The following is an 11,634-nucleotide window of genomic DNA, read 5'->3' on the forward strand; positions in this document are numbered from 1 at the left end:
AAGTACGAGAGATATTTTAGGGTTTAATTCTGAAGAGAGATTTTTACTAAATGATTTGTTTGCTTCTGTGCATTAAATAAATAAAGCTTTTTTTTTTTTTCTTTCACTTCTTTATTATTTTCTCTTCCTTTATTGTAATCTGTAAATTTTGTTTCTTCTGTTTTTGTTAAATGGTAACTTACAAACAACAATGTTCCCCACCAGTCAAGGAGCTGTAAGAGGCCACTAAGAGGATAGTTATTGCAGGAAACTAGCTGCAAGATCGAAGTTCTGAACTAAGTGTCGAATGTCTTCCAAGTAGGATGGCAATGAAAGAAAGGGGGATTCTCTTTAATTCTGTTTAGAAATGACAGCATGAGCCTGGAAACGAAAACTGAAAGCACAATACTGAATTGATTCACACCAGCAGCATTATGGGCGATTTTTACCCGAGTTTTCTCTGCTAGGTGCCGCGGAAAACAAGAAGTCGAAGATCTAACCAACGGTGGACAATTCAAAAACCGATATCACTGGATTTTAGAAATTTTCAGGAAAACTGGGCTAATGACACTGTATGAACTTATGCACTTATATAATATATTGTAATAGATCTACAATTTTCATTTGCAACTTTCTCCTTTGAAAATCCAATTTAGAAGAGTTCTATTATATTCCCTAATTATTAAAAATCCAGTTTCACGCTTAGAAACACTACTAACAACACCACCATTACTTTAAAATTGTAATTATTAAGGATATTTAATAAAGGAAGAATTAAAAATAAAACCCAAGCTAGATGCTACATAAGGGCGCTTTTCACCCTTCTGCATCTAATGTTAGCATTAGCCAATATTTCTGCCAAGTTGTTTTGTCAAATATGTTAAGTTATTAGGCCAGAAATTGTTGATAATTGCTACGCTAGATACGGGAATACGTTTCTCCACCATTTCCATAATGAACTGGAGAACTGGAGGAAAGTTATTTTGAGACATTGGATGTTGGCATTGTAGGTCTGGCTCCAAGGTCGCATACAGCAGCTAGTGGGTTCCACCATCTTTTACAGCAAGAACTTATTCTTCTCCAGTAATTTTAGAGTCGCTAGAGAAGAAGGCAAACAATGCTCTTGTAGTCCTCTTATCGCGGTTGATCCTGTCCTTCACATAGTGATTGAAGGCTAGCTTGTGGTCCAGCGTCTCCCTTAAGTTACCTTATGGTACCAAACCTCCTAGAATTCATTAATTCCAGATCTGGTCTACGCTTGGTAAAAAAAAAAAAAATTGCTTCGGTTTCCACAGTGGTCATTCTTCCAAGAGCTACATAATTTGTCACTGTTTTTGTCGCATCAGAACGACAGATGGAACTTGATCTATACTCCATAAAGTGCTGTAGATGGCAACAACCTAAGGAGTTCTGTTGGATTTATGTAGTTTTACATTAAACCTAATACACGTCCAGCAGATTCAAGAAAATAATTCCTAACACCTAAGATGAAGAATCATTGACCTAATGTTTATTATGGCCATGATTCCAGGTGTTAGAAGGTAGAAGAAAACTTCGTCCATAATCATGATGAACAGATTTGTACGCCATCAGCTAGATTGCCTTAAAGGCAAGAAATAAAAATGAATAATATAAATACACTACAATAAAATATAAATATAAATAATCTTCGATAGCTGAGTGGTTAAAAACTTATCTTTTTATTTAAAGAGTTTTATTAATGTTTCTATTATAAAAAAAAAAAAATGCAATTATTTCTGAATTATTTTAACAGATGATTTTTTGTTTACATCTCTATGATTTTTGTTTACATCTTGAATTATCATGATTCTGTCTGCATTTCATTATAATTCAGACCAAAGGAAAAGCGTATATGTCATGTCTCCAAAAGATAATGTACAGAGGCTGTACCAGAAGACTCTTTGAAATGTTTATCTACTTTAAAAGAATGAAATCATTATTACGTAAGTCTAATCTAATTTATAAAATAGTTTTTAAATTATCTTCAGAAAATTTAATTTTCAAAACAGATTTCCAATTAAAAGGAAAACTTTATTGGGTTTCTTTTGAGTGCAATTTCTTGCCGGATTAATTATGTAATTTTTCTTAAAGAAATTGTGATTAATTTTTTTGTAATCAGAGTACTTGTTTCAAATAGTAGTTTACCGCGCAATCGATCCGATCAATTTCTGCCTCTAGAACTCCATTTTTTTCACGGTAACACGCCATTCGTACTACTGCTGTCGGTTCTAAACCACTTTCTTTTTTTTTCTTATTTATTTATTTATAACTGTACAGTAAAAGAGATCGCAGAGATTATAAAAATTACATTCCCATTGGAGCCTTCCTAACTAGAAATTTGCAATATTGAATGAGATGTCTCTAGAGCACTTTTGCTTCAGGCGAAGCGAAGGGTATTTAGGAAGAGTGGTAAATGATAATTAGAAAACCAGAAAATGATCTTAGGTGAAAAGGAATGTGTGAAATTTTCTATACCTAGATGTAACCAGAATGAAAACGAAAGGGATATTTAGGTCATTATGGAGGATAAAGATCCAGATAAAAGGGAGCATCTTATGACTTAAGTGCCAGTTATGACGATTTTTGAACGGTAAGACTGCGTACAATTGTAATGCTCGAATGATTTGTTTATCAAAGCGGTATTTCCAATATGAAATACAGATATTTTAAAAATCAAAGTTCTATTTTTTAAAATGTATTTTGTGGGTAGGCCCATCTTGGGGGCCACTGCTTATGTTTCCCCTTTATGTCAGTATTAGTCTCGTTTACTTTCCTGATGCCAATGATGATTTTTAGAATAATACTAAGACAACTGTGGTTATAAATGATTGATCAGACAGGACTAGTTGGGGCTCACAATAAGCTTTGTTAAGATTTTGTTTTACTGTTCTGTTTTTCATATCAGAATAAGATTTTTTAAAAAAAAAATCAGGTTATTCTGATTACCGAGCAAAATAGCAACAAAAAGTAATTTAAATTTATCCCTATATGGATCAACTTTCAGCATTAAACGCATTATAAGAACAACTTCTCAGAATATTTTGTTTGTTTACTTATTTATTTCGTAACTGCTCAGACTCCTCAAAAGAGCACACGTCCCATGGAAACTACTGATCTCTAGTTGATCAGAGTGTAAAAAACAATGCGAAATAATTCTCATTAATGACCCCTTGTTTCAGCTGATGAAGATATAAATCTATCAGTTGTATTGCATCGATCCAATGATGTAAGCTTTGTATGTATCATATTTGCTTATGAAATTTATTTTACATAAATATTACAAACGTTTATCTTAAATACCTCTTGCAGGAAGTAAGACCAGTACCAATTCTTAGGGAAAATGGCAAGTAAATAAACATTGATTATTTATGGAAACAAAAATTATTAAACATTTTTTTTTACTACTTTAGAGTTTTAGTTATTAAAATAGCTTCATTTTTTTTTAAAAAAATTAATTTTCAACTTATTCCATTCGGTTATGTTTTCGCGTTTTCTGTGAGTTAGTGAGTCACAAATGGTTTCACATGAATTTGGTGTACAAACTAAACTTAGTTCCATGAAATTGATCTGAATTTTGTTCAAAGAACTTTGCCATAAGCGGGGTTCTGTAACTCAAGTTTCTTTAAAAATATAATGTACTAAAGTAATTCTCCATAATACAGATACCAACTACCTTTTTAGTTTAAATTCTAAGTTCCAAGAAAGTGGGATTTCGAGATTGCATTTCAAGAAAAGAACTGTGAGTTTTCACATTAAATTTTTACTTGTAGTTCCCACACCTACTCAAGAATTTGCCATATCTCTAACTATATTGTAACTTACATTATTTATTTACTCTTCAACAACTAGACAGCTTCCCTTAAAAATCAAATAAATAAAAATAGGAATAATAGGTAGTGATATTCCTACAAAATTTCAACAATCTATCACAGCTAATGTATTCCCGCTTCTTACTTTACATTTTTTGTTCGGTTATGAAATATGCGTAGCTGAATTTAAAGTTGAAAAATGTTCTTGAATGCTTTTGAATTTCCTCGGTGGTTTTCTGTTCATGCTGTTCAACAATCAACTTCCAGAACAATTATTTAATCGGTTCATTAGTTCCTTTATAGATATTAAATTCTACCTTGCTATATTCAGAACCTCAAAATTTAGTTCTGTTACAATTGGCTATATTCTGGAACCCTTTACCACCATCAATAATCCATAAAACAGTCACAGTTTGATTTAAAAATAAAATAACTACTGTCACTAGTTTCTCAATGCAGTCATAATTGGTTTAATTCAACCAATTATTTGTATTTTGTTCTTAGTGCATTATGCTTTAATTATTTTCATTGTTTGGGGCAAACAGGCTTACTAGAATTGCTCAAAGAGCTTATTGTCATTGATAACTTAATTTCTAAAAAATCTCTTTTAATTTTTTTTCTTTCTTTTTTATTTACCAATATTACTTTTGTTAAAATATATTATGTAAATTTTCTTTTTCCTTATTAGTCACAGAGGTTAAAAGAATTTATTATATTCCTTATTTGTACATTCTTTATTCTTCCATAAAAATAAATGAGATAAAATAATAAAAGTGATCTCAAACTTTTTAGACTGTCAAAAAGGAAAAAGGGTATTAACTAAATATATTTTAATATTAATTTCTATAATTTATGTTAATTTTTGTTGTTTCTTAAGGAAATTGTCCCTGGTCAAAATAAAACTTTTTTTGTTCACCTTATGCTTTCTCTGTCCTCCTAGTCTTCTTCCCTGAATAATTTATTTGACTGCCAAATACATAAACCTTAATGGTTTGCAAACTTTAAGAATTTTATTATGATAAGGTGCTGGAGTTAGCTGCACTTAAATAATAAAAATTCTTTTTAAGATAAAAAAAAAATAGATTTTATTGCTACGTTATTAGCAGTTGTTACAACCCATCGTACCGTGGAGGCAAATTTGCAGAAGAACGCTTGTGATCTATATTCTAAAATATCAGATTCTTAAATGCTTTAATATTTAATTATTCACAGTTGGCGTTAATTACAAGAGATTTGGGGTTAGTTCACTTATTCTTATTCTACTAAGAGAAAGTTTTGTAAATGAGCAGATATTTGAGTTTTCCTCAGAAACCTCCATTTTGAAGTCCTCTGAGACAAAAAGTGGTTTTTACAAAATCATCTCTGGATTACAGAGACGGACTATGTGCTTGTGTGGCTGTTAAGGGTATGCTTACGTTAAGATTGAATTTTATGTAATGTATTTTTTTCACAGAATTCATATTATTTATAATTTAGTTATCAAGTAGGATTAAATTTTTCAGTTTGAAGAAAATGTTTAAGTTAGAACCTTGCGAATATCAGTCAGAGGAAGTATTCATTGAAGATTTTATTTTTTATTTAATTTATTTACTTATATTTTTTAAGCAAAAATTTGTTTTGATCAATTTATAAACATTCTTAGCGCTGTAAAATTAAAAAAAAAATTAAATTAAAAAAATGATATAAATAAAAATATGTTTAATAATTTTTAATAGAGCTGTTGATTCGTGTGGGTTATGTATGTCTATCAGAATTAGATTTTTACCACATCCTAAAGGGCCCAACTGGTCGGCAGGCAGGATACACAACTCCTTTTGTACTAGGCAACCAAGCTTCAGGAGTCGTAGTAGGTATTGGAGTAGGAGTTGAAGAAAACTTCAAAGAAGGTTAACATTTATTTTGTCTTATATGAAAAGCAAAAGATACCTTCCCTTTATAATTTTTCATAATATTTAACTTTAATATAGATTTGTATATATATTACAGGAGACAGGGTGGTTATTGAACCAGGTGTATCCTGCCACAATTGTAAATTTTGCTACCAGGGTCGTTATAATCTCTGTACAAGATTCACTTTCATAGGAACAGGAAACCGGCCTGGAGCATTATGTCGATACATTGCACATCCAATGCATAACTGCTATAAGTTAGTGAAATATTTACAATTTTTGTAAAAAATAATTATTGCTGCTTCTTAAACATTTAAAATGCAGCCAATGATAATAGTAAAATATGATGGATTGTGTAGGATACCTCAACATATTGGCCTAGATGATGGAGCTATGTGTACTGGAATAGCTTCAGCGATTCATGCATGTAAGAGAGCATCTTTGGATAAAAATTCTAAAGTGGCCATAATTGGTACTGGCTTCATGGGTATTGCCATAGTTCTAACCTGCAAGATGATGGGAATTAAGAACATTTTTGTAATAGGTACAGTATTTTTTTTTTTTTGCATCGATTGCCATGGTTATTCACCCCTCGGTGCAGTATTATTTGTAGAATGCGCTATTCGCTTCAACTATAAAAGAAAAGGGAACTTTCAGAGTGTAGAGCATTGTGCAAATGTATACAGTAAAGATTCTTAACAGAAAATGACACTGATAAGAATCCGATCATAGCATGCGAAATACAGTGGTTAGAAAATCTGAAAAATAAATTTGTCGCTTCCGTAAAGGCAGTGCAATGAAGACGAGGTGCATTTGGGTTCTCTGGAGTTCAGACGGATGAGTAATAATCTAAGTTTTGCTTTCAACTTTCTAAATGTTTAAGCTGATTTTGCCGAATCTTCATCAAGCGTGAGATTCCATGTTCTGGCCGTCAGACTCAGATGTGCGACACAATTTCATTCTTCATTTTTCCAGAGCATATTCAGCGAATAGATGATGTAAAAGCTGGTATAATTCAGTTGCTGGACTTATTTGCATCAATAGTAAGATTAGCATTTTTATATATGTATACAAAAAAAAAGCAAAGCAGTAATCTTGTATGTTGTTATTGCTTGTAACTGTAGAGTTTCTCTTTTCTGGTTTGCTTTTTTGGTGTTCTCGAATACTCTGAACTAAATTTCCAAATTGGCTTTGAGTATAGTACTGTTCCTCTATTTGGTATAAATAATTTGGAAGATTCCAATGTGAAGAATATCTTTTATATTTTTTCCGACAAATAATAAGCATTGCGGAAAACGCAATGTATTTCTTCTTTTAGTATCTATTTACATATTTTTTTTTAAATTGAAAATTAAAAAAAGCAAACGTGATTCTGGAGTAAAATGAGTGATATTTGAAGGAGATGTGAAGTTGTGGTAAATTTAACAGTGGAATTTTATCAGATCGAAAACGAAGGGAATTGATAGATTATTATGGAGGATTTAGTTGCATATTAAGAAGCATTGGTGATTTGACGAAGGATTTTGGAGTGTTAGGATTGAATTTGGTAAAGCCCAGAATTCTTAGTGGATCCATACTCCTCTAGTTCTTAGGATCATCTACTGGCAGCAATGTTTTGAACCATTAAGTTTGTTCTGTTATGTAAATTTAGATCTTCTATCAATTAGTCTTGCTAGCATGCGAAATGACCTTTTTGTGGATATTAATTAAATTTAGATAATTTTCATTAAATTATTTTTTAAAAAATTACTATTTACATTATATTTATAATGTTTCAGAGGGAAGTGAATATCGTTTGAATTTATCACGTAACTTCGGTGCAGAATTCGTTCTGAAGCTTAAACCACATGGTGACCCTCTATATTTCAAACAGATAATTAAAGAGATAATGGGACAAGGTCCAGATGTTACATTCGAAACAGTCAATAGCAGTGACTCATTTCACATTGCTTCAACGGTAGTTAAATTTTTAAGTGTAGAATAAAAGCTCTAAATTGTCTTTGAAACTGAATTTCGGACCTGCAATACTTTCTTTAACAACCTTTCTAATCCTTTTAAGATTAATTTTACTTCCTATGAAAACAAAGCAGAAGTGAAGAAACAAATTAATAAATCAAAAACAAAAATCAATGAAAAATTAATATATGTACAACCACCATATCCGAGTCTTAAGATTTTATTTATTATACTGCAGTGCTGCCCCTAAATAAATTTTTCAATTCTGTAAAACATAAATTCTGCAATATACTCTTTTAAACACTAAGTGGTCTAGTAAAAATTTTGATTTTTTGAAATAAAAGCCTTAAAATTACCACATCAAGGCAATATAAAATCATTACAGATATTACAAAAAGATACATTTAAAGCATTGATAGAATGCCGAAAAAAAAAAAATTAAGAATATAAATTTCTTTAAAAAGACTATACTTAAAAAATCCTTTTGTTATAAACTTATATTAACCTATCGTTTTTATTTTAAACAATTTACTGAAAAATTATTTGTAAGGAGTCCTAGGGGGTCAGTGAATCCAGTTTAAATTAGATTGTCGCACAAGTTTATTGGATGGAGCAAGATTGAGTGATGACCACGTAAAAACCCTACCATAAATCTTGCCCAGAAGATTGTAGTAAATTTTCAGGAAAAATATGATTCGGAAGAATTTTGAAAGTTATCTGATAAAAATATACTTTGATAATGTTAAAAATGTATATAAGCCTTTTTTTTTTTTGTTGTAAGTTTCCTCTCATTTGATGAGAAAAAGTTAACTGAATATTAGCAAAAATTTCAACTTAGAAGAAGCATGACAATGAACTGGGTACAATATTGTCAAACCGTGTAAATATTAAGCCCAACATAATTTGTTATTATTATCGACGTATAAAAATCATTGATATATTTACAGATAACAAGACGTGGAGGCCAAATTGTTGCTGTTAATCCAAAGCCGGGAGCAATAGCAGCGAAACTAGATGAAGTGGCAAGCAGAGAAATTGATATCAGAGGAGTTTATAATGTTGGACAAAGGTAAATTAAAATTGTTGCTTGTTTATTTAGTTTAATTAAAGAAAATAAAATACTTAATTTGAATCAGCAACCCAGATAACATTCAATAACAGCTACAACATTCAATACCTAATGAATGAATCTTTTTTTCAATCTAGAATAGAAAAGATTTTTACTTTAATAAGAGAAGCTAAAGATTTCCGATTTTTCTGTAACTGACTCTCCTTGGTTAATTTAGTTTTCACGAAATCCCGAACTTCATTTTTTACCCGGCGATTTTAATTGTATGCAAACAAATTGTTACACGATGTTTAATAAGATAGTATGTCTAATACATAAATAAAGTATTATCTTGAGCGGGATTAATATCGCTACCAAATTAGTTGCGATAGTAGCCGAATCACACAAGTACTTTCGTACAATATATAAATATACTTGATTTGTGATCCTCCAAGCAATCGCTCTATAATCACTAAAGCTTGATATTGTAGTACAGGGAGTATACAATCTTTTGTAGTCTGAAGGCCAGAATTTGTAGACAATAGCCCGCACTATTCCTTCTCCTAATGCCTTATGTAAGCCTATTTCTCTCAAGATCATTTATTACAATAATGAAATTATTCGTGAAAAAAATTAACATGAAATATTGTTACTAATTAATGACCTTCAAGATGTGAATCTTGCCAGAAAGATTCACTCAGTTTCTGGAATTTTCTTTTACTGCAATCCCTTATGTAATTTACAAATTTTCCTAAACTAAAACTCTTCACTATTGTATAAGCATGTTGGTGGGGATTGCTCTTAGACGTTTTTAAGATGTATAATTGGTTCAATTCTCTGCCCTTTTCGAACTCTCCTCCTTTATTAAGCCCGATTTTCAGATCTCATAATTCTCCAAAAATAATTTGTTTAGACAAATGTTTGAAGTAGAAAAAATTATGGTTTATATGCACGTAAGAATAGATTATAATTACATGATATATCTAAGCAGATGCCTATATCGTATCGCTTACAGAGTTCTCAAAATATGATTGGATTTTTAATGAATAGACTTATTCACATGATTGGTCCATTATTTAATATTCTGATTTTCTTTAAACGTTATATACTATCTACATAAATTGAGAGTAATTATTTTTAGAGATATTGTACCAAGAAAATGGATTTTTGAAATTTGGAGAGGTCTGCTTCATAATATATTTCTTGGAAAAAATATCCTTGTTTCAATTCCAACTTTGAAGAAAATTTATCCATTTATTTAAATTGTATTCACTTAAAAATGGAAGGAAGTTTGTTTTATCAGATTTTAACATTATTAATTTGCAGTTTCCAAGAAGCACTACAATACTTAAAGGGAGGTTTGATTAACGTAAAAGATCTAAACCCTATTGTATTACCCCTAGAACATGCACTGGAAGCTTTTACTAGTGGCCGAGTGAATCAAGGTGGAAATGTAATCACATTGATAGAATGTTATAACGAACATGCGAACAAAAAATAAATAATTTTAAATGAAAAAAACATTTTAATTAAAGATAACTTGCATTTCTCTTCTTAACGACTAATTCTTGAAACTTGATTGTAAAAAGTGTATAATTTGTGTGCAATCTTTATTATTTACATGTTTGGCTAGAGTTTAAGTGAATTAAGTTTCTAGAGCAGTGATTCTCAGCCACTGTGCTGCGGCACTGTTGCATGCCGCGAAAGTTTTGAAGTGTGCCGCCAAATTTTAGAAATGCATACGACAAATATTATACAGGGTGTTCAGCTTAAGACTACTGTTACTTCGGGATGCGATTCTGGGCATCATTTGCAACAAAAAATTCTATATAAATTATGGCTCGATTCAGCTCCGCTTTATAGATATCTTTAATTTTATGTTTTTTCAAGGTACTACTACTTTTTAGCAAACAGTTGTCTATATTTCTTAAACTATTAAAGCTACAGCAATTTCAATAAGCTCATTAGAAAGAAGGTTAAATTTCCTTTAAAATAAGCTAATATATATTCAAAATAATATTAAGTATTTCACTTTATGGCCCAAACATGAGAAGTAGCAAGTTTCTATTTTTTTTTTCAAAAACTTTGACTTCATTTTTCTCAAAAATATTATATATGTTAAAAACGAGCACTACTCATGAAAAACATACAATCACCTTTCGAAAGGTATATCATGAATAATGGTTATTTTAAAAATGTATTCAGAAACTGTGATTAATTGTAAAAAAGTAGTCCTGAAAACAGCGTCGGCTGAATGAAAGGAATTCACTTACCATAAGAATATAATAGATCAGTAACATCAAATCCAGTACCTTTTTTTGCAATCATGTAATTTTAAAATTAATTAATTTAAGGACTATATTAAAAATATTAAATGTACATTATAAATAATAAAATGAAATAAAAAGAAGAAAATGTTGTATGATGTTAAATGAGTGTTAGGTACCAATTTCGAAAGAAAGGACTTTCGTTTAACGAGTTTAGATCTGTGGTTATTCTTTAATTAATTAAAAAAATATGCTAAATAATGTTAATAAAACACAGATTTTCTTGTACTACTCAATAAACATTTGGGACTAGGAGGTTGTGAAGAGCTAATAATTATGCCGAGAACTTGCTTATTCACCAACAGGCCATTCTGTAAAGAGGATGAATACGCTTTCTAACTTACAAGAAAATAGCGTTTTTTTTTTGTTTTTGCTATTTAAGGCGCATCAACATCTAAGGGTATTGGCGCCCGGAGCTTTTTTCACTGCACTGCCGGCCTCTGGACAGTGTTCTCTTGTTCTCTCTAAAATCATGATGACTTTGAACCTTTGAACATAGACCAAATTGAAGTAACAACTAAACACCAGATCGTCCATCAAACATTATAGAGTTTCTTACGCATTTAAATCTATTAATCATCAAAGGTAATGAATTTAAGAAAGTA

General features: G+C 30.6%; 1 protein-coding gene across 9 annotated transcripts; it reads left to right on the top strand.

The window, feature by feature from the left end:
* Positions 1-1,751: 1,751 nt before the first annotated feature.
* On the top strand, positions 1,752-10,223 carry LOC141457034 (sorbitol dehydrogenase-like). Of its 9 annotated transcripts, none has more exons than XM_074133536.1 (9): positions 1,752-1,943; positions 3,180-3,235; positions 3,310-3,347; positions 5,525-5,695; positions 5,796-5,955; positions 6,058-6,242; positions 7,477-7,655; positions 8,602-8,723; positions 10,029-10,223. In XM_074133536.1, the coding sequence occupies exons 3-9, from the start codon at positions 3,341-3,343 to the stop codon at positions 10,201-10,203; spliced, it is 999 nt and encodes a 332-aa protein (XP_073989637.1). In that variant the 5' UTR covers positions 1,752-1,943; positions 3,180-3,235; positions 3,310-3,340; the 3' UTR covers positions 10,204-10,223. The 9 variants fall into 9 exon arrangements, with proteins under 9 accessions (XP_073989637.1, XP_073989639.1, XP_073989632.1 ...); XM_074133538.1 differs by having other exon boundaries at positions 5,561-5,695; XM_074133531.1 differs by having other exon boundaries at positions 3,310-3,343.
* Positions 10,224-11,634: the final 1,411 nt, after the last annotated feature.

Source organism: Rhodnius prolixus, unplaced genomic scaffold, assembly GCF_049639745.1.
Source record: "Rhodnius prolixus isolate KJV_2025 unplaced genomic scaffold, Rpr scaffold_10, whole genome shotgun sequence".
Classification (NCBI taxonomy): Eukaryota; Metazoa; Arthropoda; class Insecta; order Hemiptera; family Reduviidae; genus Rhodnius; species Rhodnius prolixus.